This window comes from Mustelus asterias, chromosome 6, assembly GCF_964213995.1.
Source record: "Mustelus asterias chromosome 6, sMusAst1.hap1.1, whole genome shotgun sequence".
NCBI lineage: Eukaryota > Metazoa > Chordata > Chondrichthyes > Carcharhiniformes > Triakidae > Mustelus > Mustelus asterias.
Window position 1 is genome coordinate 94,738,570 of NC_135806.1, and position 23,046 is coordinate 94,761,615.

At 40.0% G+C, this 23,046-nt stretch overlaps 1 protein-coding gene across 1 annotated transcript in view; it reads right to left on the minus strand.

The window, feature by feature from the left end:
* Positions 1-258: 258 nt before the first annotated feature.
* fam81b (family with sequence similarity 81 member B) overlaps positions 259-23,046 on the minus strand; it is a 29,812-nt gene continuing 7,024 nt past the window's right edge. Inside the window, exons 3-9 of the mRNA XM_078215418.1 lie at positions 20,515-20,764; positions 14,080-14,198; positions 11,611-11,740; positions 10,235-10,341; positions 7,433-7,568; positions 4,286-4,481; positions 259-1,269 (exon numbers count right to left, since the gene is read on the minus strand). Of these exons, the coding sequence (XP_078071544.1) occupies positions 1,133-1,269; positions 4,286-4,481; positions 7,433-7,568; positions 10,235-10,341; positions 11,611-11,740; positions 14,080-14,198; positions 20,515-20,764 (1,075 nt within the window). The 3' untranslated portion in view covers positions 259-1,132. The remainder of the gene's footprint in view (positions 1,270-4,285; positions 4,482-7,432; positions 7,569-10,234; positions 10,342-11,610; positions 11,741-14,079; positions 14,199-20,514; positions 20,765-23,046) is intronic.

Below are 23,046 nucleotides of genomic sequence, written 5' to 3' on the forward strand. Positions count from 1 at the left end.
TTACTGGAAATTGTGACTCCAAACTTGCATACATGCATCTTCTCAGGGAAAAATTCAAATAGAAAACTGTTGGGACAGCTTGCCAGGTTTCCCAACACTATCCCTGAACAAATAACCTTAAAATACTAATGTGGAGGAAACCACAAAACCACAGTAACAGTGAAAACAGCCAATAAAAGCACAACAAAATGAGCTAAATTTTAAAAAAATATAGGAAAAACTTTTTGAAAGTTTGTTAACTGAACTACAACTTTAGGTATGAGCACTGATTGTTTTTATAATTTTAATAAAATAATTAAATACATGAGGTAAGTGGGCATAGTCACCAAGCAGAATTTCTGCATTTTATTCAATAGACACGCAATAAACATACAATGTATGGATAATCACTTAAAAATATTTATTTAAATGCCACTGAACCTTTTCTGATTTGATTTTACTCACGTAACAAATTCTAGGTAAACACCAAGGGAAATCATTTTTTCCAATATTTCCAACTTCTCTTTCATCATTTAATCTTTTTGCGGTTTCAGTCCCATTTTGCATTTCCCATGTCTTGAATGTATTCTTGCAAGAATGCAATCTCATTAGTTCAACCACTGAAGTGGTTTCAATAATAAAGGTTACCAGAGGGCTGTCTTTCAATGGAAGGACCTGGGCACGGTACTCTTTCAGAGAGTCAGTGCAGATTTGATGGGCCAAATGGCCTCCTTCTGCACAGAGAGATCCTCTAGAACTTAATTGATTTGGTTAAATATTGATCACAGATTACAATTTTCTAGGGTAATACACCTTTCTGTTTTAATTTTAGGGAAAAATATCAAAAATCTCCCCAATTCCAAAAACATTCTCACAATCGCAGTTACCCTTGAAGTGATTTGTAAATCTGTAGCCAAAAGCATTCTGCATCTTTTCAAATAGGATGATCATTGATATTAGATGAGGAGAATTATCAGTTGTCATTTCCTTTAGAGGGAGACAATCGTAACCAGGTTCATGTCATGAATTTAAAACCATAATCCTATATTGGAGCTCAGATAAATATAAACCAATAGTTGCAGGATTAATGTGTGATTGATTCCCTCAAGGGGCTTCCTGTCTTCATTTGCTTACAAATATCTTATTAGGAATTTTATGGATAGCTTTTAAGATCAACTATCTGTCTTCTGATTTGTTTCAAGTCTTTCTGGACCTTCTCTTTATCAATTTCTATCTTCTTATCACTGATCTTACTCAGTGAATTGATTGATTCCTTAATGGATTGAAATCCTGTTAACGAAAAATTGCAATTCAGATATCGAAATAGTTAATCTAAAATACATTTGTTTAATTTTCCATCAGTATAAAAATGAATGATAAAATAGAGGACATGTTAAACTTATACTAATTGTAAAATGCAACTTCTGTTAAAGTTATAATCTACACCAAATAGCCGTGTGAAAGACATCTGTGTCATTAACATTTTGCTTCTGCTTCATCATCCATCTATAGCATGCTATAATGAAGCTATTAGGCCAAAGTAGAAAAACATTATTGGAACAGTGTTTAAAGCATACTCCTTTAATGAGAGAAACTGTAATTAACCCAATCAACTATTAAATTTTAGTTCTGCATTTAAGGTTTGACGACTTTATGTAATTATTCTGGATAATGTATAAATGGATAATTAGGTGGAATTAAAGGTTCTATCTTGATTTTGTTTTGGAATTGCATATGTGAATGATGTGATTAAGTTCATGTATCAAATCAAATCAAAATCTGGTCCAGATGTTGCTGGAGGGGTCATCTCCTGACATACTCAATTAGACCTGTTCACATGTTTAAGTTTGTATACTTTTTGTTCAATAAGCTGATGGAAGTGTTAGTTGATAATGGTGCAGCAAGAGCAATTGGGCATCGAGGATCTTGGTGAACAACAAGACAAGCTGTCACCTTAACCAATGCGATTTAAAGATTGAAAAATAAAAAAAGACTGAGAAGGAGTGTGAATCTGAGTGGGTCGATTCAAGTACAAAAGAGAAAGGAGGAAACGATAACTAAATTAAAAGAGAAAAAAAGGCAAAAATAAAGCAAGTTTACATTTTAAAATGTATATTTTTTAAACTCATTTTAATTGTTGATTTTCTGGGCAAGAGGTTAATTTGGCAGTCATTAGAAATGTTACTAAAAAGGGTACTTGCATAACTAATTACTAAACTTAACTTTGTGATTAGTTTAATGGATAATTCATGCATTAATGTAGCAACTTCATGAAAATCACAAGGATGTTAAGGACGAGCTGCCATTTTTATAAAGCTGATGGTGAGCGGTGCAAATTGGCCAGCAATGTGAGGTGATTAACAATTCATGGACTCTCTCTTCTTTATCACAAGTTGCTAGCCCATTTGCAGATTAATGACATGCCATTAGTCAACCTATTAATTTTGTACTGCTTTTCTGTTTAGCATACACATGCCACTTTTTCTCTTGCATTGAAAGAATAGGCAAGATCATTGCCAACGTATTGACCAAGGAATGCAAAATAATGGAAATCTGCTTGTTTCGAAAAGAGGAATTTAAACAGAAAATACAGCTCGATGAATTTTTTTTGTGTTTTACAATAAATTACACAGTAGCTTTTGGAATGTTGACGGGTAAAATGGCCAGTTATAAAAAATGGTGTGACTACTTGTGTTAGAAATTGATCTGTGTTTGACAGTGCAGTCCCACTGATTTAGTATCTTTTGATTCTCTAAGGCAAACATCTTTTCTGCTTTAAAATCCAGCATAGAGAATCCCTGCATTAATATCCATGACCAGATAAAAGCAATTTCCTGGATCAAAATTCTTATTAAGTTGTGTGAAGCTTGAATTAATGCTGAAATTGCTGCGTGTATTTTCTTCAGTAAAAAGGATCCTCCCCAAGGCTTCAGATTTACTTTGGCATCATAGAAGTACAGTAAGTCGTCTCACAACACCAGGTTAAAGTCCAACAGGTTTATTTGGTAGCACAAGCCACTACCAAATTGGACTTTAACCTGGTATTGTGAGACTTCTTAATGTGTTTACCCCAACGCCGGCATCTCCACATCATCATTAAAGTACTCATTATTGCTCATGCTCACTGTACAGCTAAACCTCAAACTCTTGATCAGACTTGCTGCTAGAAAATTCTGATTACAAAATCGGTGGTTGTAGAGTTGTTTTTCAAACTGGAGGCCTGTGACCAGCGGTGTGCCTCAGGGATCAGTGCTGGGCCCACTGTTATTTGTCATTTATATTAATGATTTGGATGAGAATATAGGGGGCATGGTTAGTAAGTTTGCAGATGATACCAAGATTGGTGGCATAGTGGACAGTGAAGAAAGTTATCTCCAATTGCAACGGGATCTTGATCAATTGGGCCAGTGGGCTGATGAATTGCAGATGGAGTTTAATTTAGACAAATGCGAGGTGATGCATTTTGGTAGTTCGAACCAGGGCAGGACTTACTCAGTTAATGGTAGGGCGTTGGGGAGAGTTACAGAACAAAGAGATCTAGGGGTACATGTTCATAGCTCCTTGAAAGTGGAGTCACAGGTGGACAGAGTGGTGAAGAAGGCATTCGGCATGCTTGGTTTCATCGGTCAGAACATTGAATACAGGAGTTGGGACGTCTTGTTGAAGTTGTACAAGACATTGTAAGGCCACACTTGGAATACTGTGTGCAATTCTGGTCACCCTATTATAGAAAGGATATTAATAAACTAGAAAAAGTGCAGAAAAGATTTACTAGGATGCTACCGGGACTTGATGGATTGAGTTAGGAGAGGTTGATTAGACTGGGAGTTTTTTCTTTGGTGCGTAGGAGGCTGAGGGGTGACCTTATAGAGGTCTGTAAAATAACGAGGGGCATAGACAAGGTAGATGGTCACCATCTTTTCCCAAAGGTAGGGGTGTCTAAAACTAGAGGCATAGGTTTAAGGTGAGAGAGGAGATACAAAAGTGTCCAGAGGGGCAATTTTTTCACACAGAGGGTGGTGAGTGTCTGGAACAAGCTGCCAGAGGTGGGTACAATTTTATCTTTTAAAAAGCATTTAGATAGTTACATGGGTACGATGGGTATAGAGGGATATGGGCCAAATGCGGGCAATTGGAATTCGCTTCGGGTTTTTTTTTAAAAAAGGGTGGCATGGACAAGTTGGGCCAAAGGGCCTGTTTCCATGCTGTAAACCTCTATGACTCTAAAACAAATCACGATTGTTGAAAATTTCACCACTGATCCACCATATCACCCACATCAATTCAAATTACATGAACTACTCACCTTCTCTGTATTCATTCTTTATGCTTTCTAGCTCGTACCAGATGGTCTTTTCTACTTTGGCAAGTTTTGCATTGATCTTCGTTTCAGAGTACATCGTTCTGTTGGATTCAATGTCATGGCTTTGTCTGTTTTCTAGCTTCTCAAGTCTCACGGAGATCTGGTTAAGTCTCTCTAGTGTTTTCCTCTCCAGCTGTTCCTATAAAAACAGTCAGAATTAAACTGCTTACTCATTTAAAAAAATGTTCCTACTGGATGTCCATAGTTAATAGTTCTAAAAATTGACTTGTTCCCCCTTGTAGTTTCCATGCGCAATTTATAGTAAAGCTACAGGGAGGAAATGCCAGGTTATTATTCACCAACAGTAACCCAGCAATGTGGGAAATCCAATCTGTTCCCATATTAATCCATTAGGCAGTAGCATCCTGGTTTACCAGGGCACCTCATTGTCAAAATAGTTATTTTTGTTGCAATTAAATTGAGTTGCAAACTTAATGTGTTCATCAGGTGGAGTGATGTGTTAGAACAAAATGAACATAAAGAAAATCATTATTATGGACCAGTCTTTGAATCCTGCTTTTGCATGATATTCAACGCATAGCATAGGTACTTCATTTCATAAGGTGAGCTCCCATCAGGAAATGAAGGAGAAAGGACATCAGTCCTATAGGAGAGTGCTAATACTTCGCCACTGATTGTGGAGTGCACTCATGGTAGCAATACAGATAGTCATGTCGATTTGACCTTTTTATTGTAGTAAATGATTGAGTAATTTACTACAGTAAACTAATATATACCTGTAAGTTGGTATGTGGCAAGCTTAGCTTACAGAATTTTTCTTTATGATGTGGTGTTGGGAGAGCAATAGCAGCACACCATTTATATACAATACAGCACAGGAACAGGCCCTTCGGCCCTCCAATATTGCCATCTTGTTCTGATTGCTAGGCTGATTCAGGGGACAGGTGTGATCAAGTTACTTCATGTAAAACTGTATTCAAGGAATCAACCCACAAATGGTAACATGCAACAAATTAAAATTTTGTTCTCATTGTGACAAAGTCTCAGCAGAAATTTGTTTGGAAAATACACTCCATTCACAGGTTACACAGTAACTTGTCTAATTTTTGTACAATGTGAAAGTATGCAAAACTATTTCACGGATTTTTGCCTATTATTACTGATGTTTTGAAAACAAAATGAAAACCTTCACCAAATAATTTGTTGTTCTGAGCAACATGAGACAGTTGCAAGAGTGAATGGAGGATTTATCTTATACAAGTAAAATTCCTTAAAAGCAATAGCAATAAGCACTGTTAAGTATGTTCTGATTTTCAAAGTCTAATAAAAATGGATCTATGTTGTAAATGTGTCTGCACTGGCAATTCAAGCTAGGCTATATCAAATTTTCCAAGTAGGTCACTGGCACATGAAAAGAATGCCCAAAGAGCATAACCATAGCATAAAATAAAGGCAAAATATTGTGGATGTTAGAAATTGGAAATAAAAACTCAACAGGTCTGGCAGCATCTGTGAAAAGAGAAATAATATTTTGAGTCCTTATGACTCTTCAGACTTAGCGAGGGAGAAAGGTGATGGATTATCATAGAATCCTACAGTGCAGAAGGAGGCCATTCGGTCCACCGAGTCTGCACCGACCACAATCCCACCCAGGCCTTATCCCCATGACCCCATGCATTTACCCCAGCTAGTCCCCCTGACACTTGGGGGCAATTTAGCATAGCCAATCCACTTAACTCGCAGATCATTATATACTGTATGAGAGAGAGAGTGGAGCAACTGAACAGAGTAGAAGTTCAGTGATTGGTGGGAGCTAGGAGAGATTGCAATAAAGATGTGTAGGGCACAAAACAGAGGAAGCGTTAATGGCAGTGTGAAGGGCAATAGAAGGTGCTGATAGTGGCAGAAAGGTAGAACAAAGGTCAGTGCTCAGTGAGAGCAAAACTAAAGAACATGTGACAGATGACCTAGTGGGGAAGGGCGATGGGGGGTTTTGCATTGGGACAATCATGTTTTGGATTTAAAAGGGGGGCCAAGATGGAGGAAATAGGTCACGGGCTAAATTTATTGAACTCAGTGTTTAATGCTGAGGCTGTAAAGTGCCAAGTCAAAAGATGAGGTGCTGCTCCTCCAGTTTGCATTGTGTTTCACTGGAGCAGTGCAGCAGGCCAAGGACGAACATGTGGACATGAGAGCAAGATCCCAAGATGAAATGGCAAGCAACAGGAAGGTTGAGGTCATGTTTGTGAACTGAGTGTAGGTATTCTAAAAGGTTTCTTGTTTCTTTAATCTCCCCCCTCCCACCCCTCACCAATCAACTGAGAACTATTCCCACATACCACTCCTAGCCCTGAGCTTGCTCATACATAATCCCTCTTCTGTACAAAAATGCTGCTATTATTCGCTTCCCTCAAAATAAACACCTTCAATAAATTGGTCCTCTCCACTTATTAATCCATCTCTTTAATTCTGTTATCTCCAAAGTTCATGCCTACATGTTTGAACCTCAGTCACCATTCTGCTACAGCACCAAGATATATATCCTGGGCATAGTCACAAATGAAAGTCTTTGCCTGTGATAGCACTGCATTATTCCTTCTTGTCCTCTTTGATGTCTCCAGTATTTAATATGGTTAGCCACATCATTCTCCTCCATTACTGGTATCCCTTTGTCCAGCACTGAGATTATATTTGCATAATTGTATTCATATTGTGAATACAGCCAATGCAGTGGCTTCTCTTCTCACCCCATTTTCAACTATGGAAAGCCCTGGATCTAGCTTTGGCTACAACTCTCTACTCTTACATGCTGACCTCCCTCTATCCTTCGTAACTTCTACCTTGTCCAAAACTCTGCTGACATTTGTTGTCCTACACAAAGTCCTGGATTTCCAGTCATCTAATACGTTGAATTTAAAATCTGAATCCACATTTTGAAATCCCTCCACAACATTGCTTCTCTTTGCAACCTCTAAATTACCTTGGAATGTTTTCCACATTAAAGGTCCAAATTTTTATTCCATAATTATGGAATGGTTTTGTAATGTGTAGTTACATATGTCATATGGATAGTTTTGTGATGTATCATGTAATTTTTCTGTGCACATTAATATAAAGCAAAGTGCTTACAGTTTTCTCTTGTGTAAAATGCAAGATGTGGTCTACTCTTTGTTCTTGTTTGCTCTCTGTTTTATCCAATTTGTATTCTGCCCACTTCTGCTGTGCTTGTATCTGTGCTCGCAACTCAGTCAATGTAGTGGTAATCCTGGAAAATTATGTTTAGTAGTTGTTTACATCAATGTTAGTGAAATGAATATCACATTTTTAAACAAAAAAGGTTTACAATGCGACCAACAGATTAATCATAGCTTCAATGAATTAAAAAATAAAGTAGATGAACGAAAGCAAGACATTAGGGCTATGTAGTGATCCTTGGAATTCTTACATAGTGTCAATATCCTTGCAACTTGTAAGCATAACAACAGATTGTACGTTTTAGCAATATGCCATGGCTACTTTTAGAGGAAAAGGAAGTGAGCACTTTAGAATAATGGGAGATACTCACAAACATTGATGGTGTTTCAATTTAATTTTGCTTGTGTTGTATTTTTATATCAAAAATAATTTTCAAATGGTCATATTTTGCTCAATTTCACATTAGCAGTCCCAGTTAAGAATCCATGCATGACAAACACAGTCATTTTCTGCCCTGCTTGACCAGCCTCGTTGAGTTTTGTTTTTGTAGAAGTAAGAGAGAGAGTAGACAAGGATAATGTAGTATTTGTAATTTACCTAGATTTTCAAAAAGCATTCAGTTAGGAACTACACAATGGACTAATGACTAAGGTTAGAGAATTGAGACAAGTAGCAGAATGGATAGCTGGCTAGCTTCAAGACAGAAAGCAGAGAAGAGGAGAAAGGAATACTTATTAAAAGTGGGAAAATGGGAAGTGGTGCTCCACAAGGATCAGTCCTGAGATCACTGTTGTTCGCAATTTACATTAACAATTTAGGTTTTGGAATCAATATGATTTCTAAATTTGCAGGTAACACCAAATTATGGAAGATAGTCAATACTGAGGAGAAGTGCAACAAATCACAAGCAGGTGTCAGCAAACTTGCGACATGGACGAATAATGGGCAAATTAATTTCAACATAGATCAATCTGATGTAATACATTTTGGCAAAAAAATAAAGAGGTTGCATATTACCAAGAAAGTAAGAATCTAAAAGGAGTAGAAGCGTAAATGATAACTAAATGTAATAGATTAACAAGGCTATACAAACAAACCAAGCACTAGGGATTACTTCTAATGCAATAAAATTGAAGATTAAACAAGTTATGCTAAACTTGTATTGAGCCTAAGTTGGACCACACCTGGAGTACTGCAAATAGTTCAAGTTGCATTGAAAACAATATAAAGGCTCTGTGCGGAGATGGTACAAAATAGTTATACAAGAATGACACTGAATGCAAGAGTTTACCAATCAGGAGATTATGAACAGGTTGATTCTCTTTTCCCTTGAAAAGAGGATGCTGAGGGAGATCTAATAAATTTGGATTAATTTTAAATTATGGAAGATTTGATAGAGTAGATGCAGACAGAATGCTCCCACACTCGTGGGGAAGAGCAAAGCTAGAGGCCATCAATGTTAAATTATCACCAAGAAATCAAATAGAGAATTCAGAAGAAGCTTCTTCACCCACGAGGTGTATAGTAAATGGCAGAACCCTTAAGAGTATTGATAGGCAAAGGGATCTGGGGGTACAGGTACACAGGCACTGAAAGTGGCAATGCAGGTGGAGAATGTAGTCAAGGCGGCATATGGCATGCTTGCCTTCATCGGCCGGGGCTTTGAGTTTAAAAATTGGCAAGTCACATTGCAACTTTATAGAACGTTAGTTAGGCTGCACTTGGAAGATAGTGTTCAATTCTGGTTGCCATACTACCAGAAGGATGTGGAGGCTTTGGAGAGGCTACAGAAAAGATTTACCAGAACGTTGCCTGGTATGGAGGGCATTAGCTGCGAGGAGAGGTTGGAGAAACTTGGTTTGTTCTCACTGGAACGACGGAGGTTGAGGGGTGACCTGATAGAAGTCTACAAGATTATGAGAGGCATGGACAGAGTGGATAGTCAGAAGCTTTTTCCCTGGGTGGAAGAGTCAATTATTAGGGGGCACAGGTTGAAGGTGCGAGAGGCAAGGTTTAAAGGAAATATACGAGGCAGATTTTTTACACAGAGTAGTGGGTCCCTAGAACTCGTTGCCAGGGGATACGGTAGTGAGTTTTAAGGGGCATCTTGACAAATACATGAATAGGATGGGAATAGAGGGATATGGTCCCCGGAAGGGTAGGGGGTTTTAGTCAAGTCAGGCAGCATGGTCGGTGTAGGATTGGAGGGCCGAAGGGCCTGTTCCTGTGCTGTAATTTTCTTTGTTCTTTGAGGAGTGATTGAAGTGAATAGTATGAATGTATTTTAGGGGAGGCTGTATTTTAACATTGGATGAGCGCTTGTAAATACACTGTATAAAAAAAGTAGACTGCATTGGGATACCTTTGAACTTGTATAATGTTTGAAATGATACTTGAAACTTGTACATCTGATCTGCTAAGTGTAATTTTACAAGATGTAAAAGATGGAGGAAAAAGGGAATAATTCTGATAATTTAGATGAGGAAAGACAAACGGATGCTTGACTGAATCATAAACACTAGCATGAACTGGTTGGGTAGAATGGCCTATTTCTGTGCCCTATAGCCTATGTACTTCTAAGTTAATATTCCAGTTTTGTTTTGTTCCTAGTTAATTGCCAAATACCTTCTTACATTTAAAAAAAAACTACATATAGAATAATTCACCAGAATGAATGTAATAATAAACATGTGAAAACCGGATCAATTTACATTCCACATCATAAAAAGATATTACTTGAAATCTAGACGTTGAAGTTCATGTTGCAGCTCTTCTCTTGCAGTCCTTAAGTTTGTATTGTGTTCACATTTAGAGCTATCCACTTTGCTCAGTAGTTGCATCACCTGTTATAAAAAATGATTAATCCAAATTACAACATTCCCATGCTCTGGCAAAAATCAACATTTTACTGAATGTAATTATATTTTTCTTAAAATATTGAACTTCAGAAACAGTATTCCATCCTAACAGAATACATGGTTGGGATTCGCCCAAAAAAGTTCCAAGTGTTGAATTTGGGGAAAACTGGAATAAATCACACTGTTTTTTTCAGTGGGAGTTCGTACTAGAATCTCCCACACACTGTGCACTGCAGAGGCCACCAGCATGAACATCATTAAATTTCAGAGGGCGGGGCTGACAGTTCAGGACATCTGCACGTGCGCACTGACCCTGAACCATCAGCCGCCCTCTTTGTTGGCCAGCTCAATCACTGGCAAGCCCGGGACCCCCGCACTGCTGCCCCCACCCCCCAATGGCCTGATTACGGCCCCACGACCATGCCCGGGCCAGCTCCGAAACTCCCCGTCCTGGTCCACCTGATCTACACCACCACCTCCCCCCACAGTGATGATCCCCCCCCCACCGGCAGACCCTCCCCCGGCTGACCCCCCCCCCCCCCCCCAGCCCACTCCAGTTGCTGGCCTCTCTCTTGCCCCGACCGGACCCCGATGCAGAGTGGTAGCAGGACCCCCCCAGCGATCGCCCCACCCCCTTGGCACTGCGCCATGCCTGATGGGCAGTGCCCAGGCGCCCCCTTGGCATGGACATTTTGCCCCATTGGGCAGTGCTAGGGGCACAGGCTGGCATTGCCAGGTGCCCCATGCCCAGGGGGCACCATCCCCCTGCCACCCGACCCCCTGGGGGCTCCCCCAATTGCCTCCCTTTCACTCCAGCAGGGCCATCCCACTCGTTCCCTGGAAGTGGGGAGTTAGTCTGAGCCCCGCTGGAGTGAAATGCTCCTGGCAAGGTGGGAGTGATGGCGGGCCTGGAGAATTCAGTCCCGGGCCCATTAATAGCATTTAAATAGTATGTATAACAATATTTAAATGCTAGCCCCACCTCCCAGCTGATTTCCGGGCCTGGGAAACGCAAGCACGGCGCAAACATTTGCGGGAATCCCGCGAATCATCCAACACACGATTCTCCCGGCCCGCCGTGCTAGAAAATTAGTGCAGTGGAGTGGGAGAATCGCAACTCCCCCCCCCCCCTCCCTCCACCACCAATCTCTCTATTTATAAATGATGAGGAAAGTTTCCTCCCACTTTCATTTAAACTTGCATTTATCAAGAACTTCATTCACATAATTAAATGGGTTATAAAATTTTACCAGCCTTAATTTCCAATTCTTTCATTTGCACTTTGAGGGAAGATTTAGTGTCTTGAACTTCTTTATTTACTTTTTCAATCTCGCTCTTGGTTACGCTGACATCCCCAGCAAGCTTGGAAGTACTGGCATCACACCTTGTATTGGAAAACAACATTATAAAGCTGCCTTATTAAGTTAGTAGACAGAAAATCAGGCAGACTTGCTTAAGAAAGTGTGATTCTCCCCATCCAATTTTCCTCTAAAGCTCTGCACTCCAGCAATTGTATTCTCCCACATACAGGCAAACCTGTCCTTTCAAGAGGTTACTTTTAGTATTACCTGGTCTTGCATTGGAAGACAACAAAATTCAACTGAGACACAAAGATCAAGAAGACAAAGACAAATGGCAGATGGAGTTCAATTTAGACAAATGCGGGGTGATGTATTTTGGTAGATTGAACCAGGGCAGGACTTACTCAGTTAATGGTAGGGCATTGGGGAGAGTTACAGAACAAAGAGGTGTAGGGGTACATGTTCATAGCTCCTTGAAAGTGGAGTCACAGGTGGACAGAGTGGTGAAGGAGGCATTCGGCATGCTTGGTTTCTCAGTCAGAACATTGAATACAGGAGTTGGAATGTCTTGTTGAAGTTGTACAAGACATTGGTACGGCCACACTTGGAATATTGTGTGCAATTCTGGTCACCCTATTATAGAAAGGATATTATTAAACTAGAGTGCAGAAAAAATTTACTAGGATGCTACCGGGAGTTGATGGATTGAGTTATAAGGAGAGGCTGAATAGACCGGGACTTTTTTCTCTGGAGCGTAAGAGGCTGAGGGGTGACCTTATAGAGGTCTATAAAATAATGAGGGGCATAGACAAGGTAGATAATCAATATCTTTTCCCAAAGGTAGGGGAGTCTAAAACTAGAGGGCATAGGTTTAAGGTGAGAGGGGAGAGATACAAGTGTCCAGAGGGGCAATTTTTTCACACAGAGGGTGGTGAGTGTCTGGAACAAGCTGCCAGAGGTAGTAGTAGAGACAGGTACAATTTTATCTTTTAAAAAGCATTTAGATAGTTACATGGGTACGATGGGTATGGAGGGATATGGGCCAAATGCGGGCAATTGGGATTAGCTTAAGGGTTTTTTTTTAAAAAGGGCGGCATGGACAAGTTGGGCTGAAGGGCCTGTTTCCATGCTGTAAACCTCTATGATTCTATGACCCTATGACAATAAGAAGAATGAGAAACACAGGAAAACAAAGATAAAGAGATTATAGACTGACCATGAATTGCATCAAGGAAATGATGAAACAGCCAGGACAAAGGCAGTGGAAATAAGTAGAGAAAATAATTCTTAGTTTCATTGCTTACCACTTAATGTTGTGCCACAGATGACAGGAAGGATTATAAATATGGCCCCAGTTGCTTTTTCTTTGATTAATTGAGAGGGGTGCATGGATTCAATCCCCATTAACTCACAAGAAAACATGCAATTTCAGGAAGTTGAACAACTGGCAATCATGTCAGCATTTACACAAAAAAAAAATCAATTCAGAAAAATGTAAACACTGGATATTATCAACTAATGTTTGGTAAAAGCTGAAAATGTGAAACCGCACTAAGCAGATTATTCAGCATACTCAATACTGGGACATTTTATAAATTATTGTGGAGACCATAGTTTTTAATCTTCTGGTGCTCTTAACCTTTTCTTTCCTTCTTAGTAAGTTCTAGCGTGGAATTTGTGCAGTTTGAAATGTTTATCAAAAATTATGTAGCAGATCACAGCTCAGACTTTGCCTGTAACATCACAATTACAGACATGTACACCATTTACTCAGTCAATATCTCACAAGCAGACTGACCCGAGTAATATATTATGGTGCGTCCAATGAACAAAATTTAATTTAAATCCTATCTTCTTTATGTCACACCTTCGAAAAATTAAAATAATAAACATTAAATATAACTTCAAATACAAAATTATTATTGCGCAAATTGGAAAGTGACCCAGGCCATGTTGTTATCCATAGGATTTTAGTCCCAAAGTGCTTTTATTTCCCATTATGAGTATTTACCATAAAAATCATGATGAATATTTTCTGATACAACCGAGTGAGGATGAAATTGGATACCGGCAGTGATACAAAACAGATGGCATTGTGTTTGCTGCCTGACAGAGCCAAAATTCAAATCCGCTGAAGTCAGTAGGACTGAATATCAGACTGGCATTTCACGATGGCGACGCAATTTAACTTGTTTTACATTCCCACCCAATTCCAATTTCACTGTTCTTATCGGTACAGGACAGGAAGTAACAGGCTGTCAGGATTCTGACCCTTCAGGGATGGTCTTTTACAAAATTCTCACAAAGCAGTAGGAAAGCGAGTGGTATGAGTGAGTGTGATCTTTGCCTCGGGTCAGGTGGAATGTTTCTGCTTGAATACTTGTGTGTGTTGCTCTGCCATTCTCTGCTCCGTCACTAATACCTGGCAACTCTTCCACGGAGGTCCCCAATACCAGCCAAATGCTTGTGGTCCAGGCTCTGAACTGCAAAGCTAGTTCTTGCAGTCGCACCATCTCTTGATCTAATCTGTTCTTCTACAACCTAGGAGAACATCACAATTTATTATAAATGGTTTTTGTGTCTACCCACAATTGAATATGGTATCTCCATTTTTTTTTAAGGGGTGGGTGGGGGGAAGGAACTTTTTGGAAAGCAAGGAAGGGGTCTGTATGGATTTTCTTTTTTTTTGCATCAAATGTCATCGTGAAGCATTTCTGGGTGGAATAAAAACCAGTTTCAATGTTGATTATGTTCCCTCAATGCTTCTGATCAGCACCTCAGTTACAGTCTTTTACTGGACTTCTGTAATTCCTAAATACTTCACAGTTCTGTAATTTGGGCTTAGAACCATCAGGAAAAAAGAAAAATCAGAAAATCCCCAGTTTAATTTCACATAAGACACTTGGAATCAAAGTAAAGGAGTGCAATAACATCAGTTATATTCTGCATTCAGATCCAGAGGTGAGAGAAAATTGTAAATTCAATGCATCAGTTCATTAATACAATAGGCCGTAACTTCTGAACTCCCAAGCATTGGATTTGAGAAGTTCAAGGATAAGAGTTTTGCATGTCAATTGCCCAGAAATGCAAACTTCCTCTGAGCAATTGCCTGCACTGGGAATCATACGAAAATGAAATTTAAATGATACACTTCGGATGGTTCCAACTGTGTTATTCAAATAATTATCCAGATAAAAATTATAAGAATTACAACCTCTTCTAACTTCTAAGTAACTATTGTAAAGACACAGACTGCTCCCCCAACCCACAACAGAACTGTGTAGGTTAAGTGGATTAGCCATGGTAAAATGCACGGGGTTATAGAAATAGGGTGGTGGACCTGGGTAAGATGCTCTTTTGGACAGTCGGTGCAAACTCGATGGGTGAAATGGTGTCCTTCTGTACTGTACGGATTCTATACAAGTGCAGGTCAGAGGCTGACAATTCTGAGACACGTAATTTACCAACTGATGTCCCAAAGCCTGTCCACCATATACAATGCACAAGTCAAGAGTATGAAGGAATACTTTCCACTTGTCTGGGGGAGTGCAGCTCCAAAACAATCAGGAAGCTCAACACCATCCAGGACAAAGCAGCCCATTTAATTGGCACCCCAACCGCCACCTTAAACATTTACCCCCACCACCAACCGACAATGGCAGAGTGTATACTACACAACTGCAGCAACTTGCTGAGGCTCCTTGGATAAGCATGTTCCAAACCTACTGCATTTGCCAACTAAAAGGACAAGGGTAGCAAATGCATGGAAACTCTACCACCTGCAAGATCCTCTTTGAGCCACATACCTTCCTGATTGGGAACTATATCACAGTTCCCTCACTGTCATTATGTAAACATCCTGGAATTCTTTTCCTAATGGCACTGTGGGTATACCTATACTACATGGACTACGGCAGTTTTGTTATGAAGCCATGCTTCATTATAAAAAGGAATCTGGGTATTATCTCCCAAGAGTCCACGGCAGTCCACGAGACTGGGAAGACTAATGGGAACATGCAAAATTCTGCACTGGGCCAGACAGTCGAGGGAGTCCTAAAAGTCCCATAGGAGGCAATAAAGCCAGTAATGATCTCAAGGAGGCTACTGGAAAGCCAACAGAATTTGAAGATGCCAGGGTAGAACTCGTGGAATTTAAAGAGGCTAAAATAGAGCCACAGGAAAACAAAACAGGAGTATGGTTAACAGAAACCTTCTTCCAAGATTTAAATAGGGACCACTTCCGAAACAGGCAAAGATGAAGTGAGGGCGATGCCTCTCCTGGTGTAAGTGCCATAGGGGGAGTGCATGGAAGCTGGACATCACCTGCAGGCAGTGATGTCCCAGAGGACAAGGGACAGATTGGGAAAAAAACCCATTCCCAAGATAAAAGGAAAAGTGACGATAATGCACCCTAAAACAAATATTTGTGGAATCCACAAAGGGAATACAAGTGAAATCCGAGCGCATAGCACTGCTGCCTCACAGCACCAGGGACCCGGGTTCGATTCCCAGCTTGGGTCACTGTCTGTGCGGAGTTTACACGTTCCTCCTGTGGGTTTCCTCCAGTTTCCTCCCATAGTCCAAAAGATGTGCTGGTTAGGCGCTAAATTCTCCCTCAGTGTACCCGAACAGGTGCTGATGTGTGGCGAACAAGGGCTTTTCACATTAACTTCATTGCAGTGTTAATGTAAGCTGACCTGTGACACTAATAAACAAACAAAACTCACAGGCGAATCAAACGGTCAGGTTCCAAATTCAAATCTAACCTCACCCAACAATTCAGCTTCAGAACCCACTAAAGGCAAAGTGCAGAACGAGCTCACAAGGGCTCAAGAACAACTCATCACCACTGTTATCCCAGAAATAAGATCAATGTACCTGTTAAACTCATGGATTGTGGAAACAGCAATTAAGGGATGAAGAAATTTGCAGGCAATGCAATAATAGTCAGAGAAATTTGCATTTTACAAACCATGCTCTACAGCAGCCTATGAAATTCAACCCCCTCAAAAACTCAAGGATTGATCATGAGCTTACACGAAATTAAAGTTCACAAAAGACTTGTATGTCTGTCAAGATTACAATACTCAGAGCACTACCATCAGTTGTTGGTGAAAACACAATCACCCTCGACAATACTCAGCAGGGACTTGGGAAGAAAGAGATTTAATTATAATCGTAAGTATGCAAAGAGAATGATGAGAAATTTGGAACTTAGAATATTGCAGTGTAAGGATGATGAATAAGTGTTTGAGGATGGATGTCTGTTTATTCCTTTTTTAAAAAAAGCAACTTTGTAATGGAGTCCAGCAAAACAGCATTTAATTTCACACCGTGGGGAGGTGTTATAAAACCTTGCTTTATTTAAGAAATAGCTTATAAATTTACTGGCTAGAAACCATTGATTGGATTTTTAAAGGGCCTGTAATGAAATATTTATTACCTTTAATATTTTGGGATTTACTGCGGTATTCTGTGAAGCAGGTCTATGATTGTGTATATATATGTGTGTGTATGTGTGTACGAGAGAGAGAGCATAATTTAATTAAGCTAGGCATTGAGTGTCTACAAGGTTGAGGACATCAGAGACATCTAGGCATCAAAGACATGTATGAGAAGTAAATATAGCCAATTTAAATTTTATTTAATAAATAAGACATGGGTAGAAATTTGCATTAGGAGATAAGGGAGGGTTTGACTTTTTAATTGCTAAATTTCAAAGAGATGAGAAAGGGCTTATAGTTTGGAAAAGATCATAAATAAATGAGGTAAGTGACATTTTATTTGACCCAAAAGTGGGGACAACAGTGAGGCAATTAAAGATTTATGTATTTTGGAAAAGGGTAACTTTCAAAGAAGGATAAATCATAGAAACCATACAGTACAGAAAGAGGCCATTCAGCCCATCGAGTCTGCACCAATCACAATCCCACCCAGGCCCTACCCCCATACCCCTACATATTTTACCCACTAATCCCTCTAACCTATGCATCTCAGGACACTAAGGGGCAATTTTAACATGGCCAATCAACCTAACCCGCACATCTTTGGACTGTGGGAGGAAACCGGAGCACCCGGAGGAAACCCACGCGGACACGAGGAGAATGTGCAAACTCCACACAGACAGTGACCCAAGCCGGGAATTGAACCCAGGTCCCTGGAGCTGTGAAGCAGCAGTGCTAACCACTGTGCTACCGTGGCGCCCATAAGGACAAAGGAATCAAGATGAAAGGTACTTAAGGAGAAATGTTAAGAGCTGTTCTTGGGTGTGGTCATGAGAGACTTTCTGGGCTGCTGCACTGTGCTGGGGAAAGAGCTGTGAAGAGGCAAAATGAAATCAGCCACTCAGTTAAACCAGGAATGTCAAGAAGCTCCAAAAAGGCAGTCAGGTTCTTTGAAGTTTCTTGAATTTCCACAGCAGAGTTGAAGTGAGAATGGTAAGTCCTGTCATATATCTTTCTTAATGCAGCAGCAGGTTTGCTTGTGGTAATACTATTGAATGTTTATCGGTAAACAAAAGGGATTGTTGCCCAAAGGGGTATTTGCGAGTCTAACCAAGTCGGAAGTGTTTTGGGGGGAATGTTCTGCAAGACTAATTTTAATTGTGTATATAGAATCTTGTGTGTTTAAGCTTTCTTTTCTTAATAAATATTTAAGATCGCAAAAGTGTTGTTCGAATTTGTGGCTTCTGAATTCAGTAAAAATATCTATTCATCATCAAAATATAAGAGGTGTGATACATAGGGTAGGTTTTACTTTGGGATTTGGTTTGCATAGCAATTAGCATGTGCCAGATCATCATAAGCCACATTCCAGTGACTTGAAACTACAGCTTCTAAGAGGGCTGAAAATTTACATTGCTGACATGATGAATTCTGAAGCTATTAAGTGAAGTCCACTTCTCTAGTAAACCCCAGGAGAGGCAATTACCTTGAAGGAGTATGAATCTGATTATCTCCTAATCCACACTCAGAACTACTGACAATCACCTGGATGGGAAACATGTATTGGAGGTAATCACCTCAGATAATGAACCCTGGCTGAGAAAGGAATCCACCCCAACCATTATCTAATGAAGTTGAAACCATTCACTGGGAATACATTATACATGACCATATTTGTCTTGCTGTTCAGTTGGAGAGAGAAGATGATGTGACAAGCCAGCTAACTCTTTTTATGTTAAAGGAATTATTTTCTCCAGACCAGAAGCAGAAAAGACATTGAAGTGACAAAACCCCTTTGTGGGCCTTGTTCACTCTCTTGCAAGCTTGATCCCTATCTGCTGTTTGACAATCCATTTGACAGAGACAGAAATTTTAAAATTAACTCAACCCAGCAGCTGATAAATTGTCCGTTTACATTTTACACCACATTGACGCTAAAACCAGCAGGACCACAGAGCCCAGCCTGTATCCACCCAAATCATTAACCTATAAGAACCCTATCACTTTAGTCTTTATTGGACTTGAAAGTACACACACACTTCATCATCCTACTCTGTAACTCATTGGTTTGTGTGTGTGAACGTTGAGTCTGTGTACATGCAAAAGTTGGAGTATCTTTATTATTTTTCTTACACCGGGTTAGCTATAATAAGTACTTTTCTTTTCTTTTTGAAAAACTCAAGGAAACCTGTTTGTGTCTCTTATAGTCCACCACATAAACAATTAAGTATATATTTTTTTAAATTGAGGTCAAATAAGAAATGGGGAAAGAGGTGAGAGCCATTCAACAGTGCCAGGGACCCAGGTTCGATTCCCGGCTTGGGTCACTGTCTGTGTGGAGTTTGCACATTCTCCCTGTGTCTGCGTGGGTTTCCTTCAGGTGCTCTGGTTTCCTCCCACAGTCCAAAGATGTGCAGGTTAGGTGGATTAGCCATGCTAAATTGCCCCTCATTGTCAGGGGGACTAGCTCGTGTAAGTGCATGGGGTTATGGGAATAGGGCCTGAGAATGTGTACAAGATAGATTGAGAAGAGGAAAGGGTTAAAATTGGGATGCATAACTAGAAATCAGTTGAGGGATAAACTGGTTTTGGAGAGGGCCTGAGGCAAGGGTGACAAGCGAAACTAATGATCACGTTAAAGAAACTGCTAATAGGTCATTGTGTTTCTGGCTTCAGAGGGCAGGGCCTTATCAATTGGCCTTTTGTCCTTGAAAGTAGTCAATTCAGAAACTTTAATAGCCATGTTTTTACGTGGCTATTGTCTTTTGTCCTTGAAATTAATCTAATCAGAAACTTTAATAGCCATGTCCTTACGAGGCTATCGCTTTTTTGTTCTTGAAAGTAATCTAATCAAAATGTAACAATAGCTATGCCCTTATTGGCTAACAGAAGTATGTGGATGTATCTCCGTCGGGTATAACTAAAAACTGTTTTGTAAGTCGGACAGAGACTCACGAACCCATGCTGGATGTGCATGGTCTTGCGATCTCTCCTCTGATACAATAAAAGCGTCTTTCGGAGAAACCTCTGTCTCTTCAGTTTTTGATCCGACTTCCGAAAAATGAATTCTACAGGCCTGGGTGGGATTGTGGTTGGTGCAGACTCGATGGGCCAAATAACCTCCTTCTGCACTGTAGGATTCCATGATTCTATGATTAGGAACAATTTGCTCGAGGAACTTACTGATGCTATAAGGAAACTGATGTGATTTATTGTAAAACATTGCACATCAGTCTGTAGGTGGCAGATTCATGGCAATTAGGTAATTGAACATGTGGTACTGAGTGAAATGGAGCACACAACCTGAGTTCTCAAGCCACACTTCAGGCAGCCTCACTCATACAACTGCCATTATGAGATTACGAACAGCAATCTCCGTGTTCATTGTAGTTAGCAAAGCAAAACCTTCATACCTCTATGTCAGTACTTAGTTGTTTGAGAATACTCATTATGACATGTATGTGGTTTTCCAGCAGCTCTGGGGATACTTTCTCAAATGGCTTGTTGCCTTGGTTTCCTCTCAAGTAGGTTATGACATCTTCTTTTATCCGAAAAGCCTGCTCCAGAAGTACTGCAGTAGTCCTTTCCTGGTTGGATATACGATCATCCATGATTTTTAAGTGACTCTTTGGCACCACAGGAACTTGAAGAAAGGTGTGATCTCTGGATTACCAAAAAAAAAATGGAACATAGGAAGAGTGGGTCTTTAGCCCTTTGAGCCTCTTCTGCCATTCAATTAGATTATAGCTGATCTGTGACCTAACTCCAATATGCCCACCTTTGTCCCATATTCCTCAATACCCTTGGCTAGCAAAAATCTACCAATTGCAACCACACCAACAACTTATATTTACATAACGCCTTTGACATAACGAAGCATCCCAAGGTGCTTCAAAGGAACATTATAAAGCAAAGTATGATACCAAGCCATAAAAGATGATAGATATTAAGTCAAATGACCAAAAGCTTAGTCATGGAAGTAGGTTTTAACAAGTATCTTGACTATCCCCCCATTCCCCAAACTAGTGTCGTAAAAAGGGATCATGGCTTCCTTTCAACTGCTGCAGTCAGGAACCCTTCATCCGGCCTGAGTTGGAATATCGAGCAAGAAAGATGTAGCTGTGTTGGGTGTCAGTAAAAAGGAGTGGACTGCCAATCCCGACTGCCATTTGGAAGTTCTGGCCCCAGGACTAAATTTTCTTTCCCAAAAAATTTGAGAGAGAGTTTTTTTGCGAGGTTTTCAGGTAATATTTCACACTTTATATTATTTTCTCTGTCTGTGTAATAATTTTATGGTTCAAAATAATTGTGCCTTTTTTCATACTGTGAATTCTGAAACATTTATTGCTTATTGAACACTGATTTGAAAACAAACTGCTGGTGGAATTTATAAAGTTTTACGAATAAAAGTTTCACATTGAAACTCTTCCCAACAATTCACTTTATATATTGGATAAATCATGAAATTAACTCTGGATTACTATTATATCACCTTATTTCACCCACTCCCACCTTCCTCCCCACCAACTTCTCTGAAACCTCTCCTTCACAGAAGCACTCTCCAAATTCATAGAGATGCATTATCTGCCCCCTTCACAAAACACTCTTACCCTTTTTCTTCTCCATTTCTACACCATCCCACCTTCCCCTCAGCTTCCCCACACCCCAACCCAACACACTCTAGACTCTCAAAGTTACATTTCTCTCCTTGCTGCTAATCTGCCTCAAGCTACTATTTAAGCAAAATGTTGTTCTGGGATGAAGCAGCAGAAGAAAGCCTTACCTAGAACTATCTTGGATGGAATGGAGTTGGGGGGGGTGGTGGGTGAGTGGGGTGGGATCACTCTATATTTCTATCCATTAATATGAAATGTTCTTTGTGTCTTAGAAAAAGCAACCTTTATCTATCATCAGAGGGGTGTAAAATTATCAGAATCACAAAGTTACACAGAACCATAAGTAATATTCATACAATGATTTTTTTAAAAACTCAGTTACAAAAATAGTCAGACATAAAATAATTGCTCAATTTTCCTAGCTCGTGGATAGGGAGCTGGGCATATGGGAAACTAGGAAGGAGCCACCATGAAACAGCTCCTGATGCACCCCTGGGCTCCAGGAAAGTTGGGTTGAGGACTGGATTGGTTGTCCACTCCACGCAGGCAGGCAACCAGCTAATTAATGCAATTAAGGTCCTACTCAAAGGCTATTTTGCACTGCTATTTTACTGACTTGGAATGGTTCCTGCTGTGGTTGGAGACTACCAGCTCAATTAAGCTGACCTCCCAGTGAACAAGAGCAGTAGAAGACCATTTGACCCATTGAGCCTGCTCCAACATTTAATGGGACCATGGCTAATCTGGAGCTTCAACTCTTCTTTCTAACCACATCCCTCAGAGACCAAATATTTGTCTATCTCAGCCTTAAATATATCCCACAATGGTATATCCACAACCCACTGGGGTAGGAAAGTCCAAAGATTCACAACCCTTTGAGTGAAGAAATTTCTCCTCATCTCAATCTGAAATGATTGGTCCCTTATCCTGTTCTGGATTCCCCAACTTGGACAAAATGTCCCAGTTTCTACCCTGTCAAGCCTCTTCATAATCTTGAATGTTTCAGTGAGGTCACCTATCATTCTTCTAAACTCCAAAGAATGTGGACCTAATTTACTGCCTTATCATAGGACAACTCTCTCACCCCAGGAACCAACCTAGTGAACATTTTCTGTACTATCTCCAATGCAAGTGCATCCTTCCTTAAATATGAAGACCAAAATTCCACACATTATTCTCAGTGCAGTACACCAAACCATTGCTCAGTTTTAGCAAAACGTCTTTATTCTTGTACTCCAGACTTCATGCAAAATGGCCGTTTCATTTGCTTTCCTAATTGCTTGCGACATCTGCATACTAACTTTTTGTACAAATACACCCAAGTCTTTC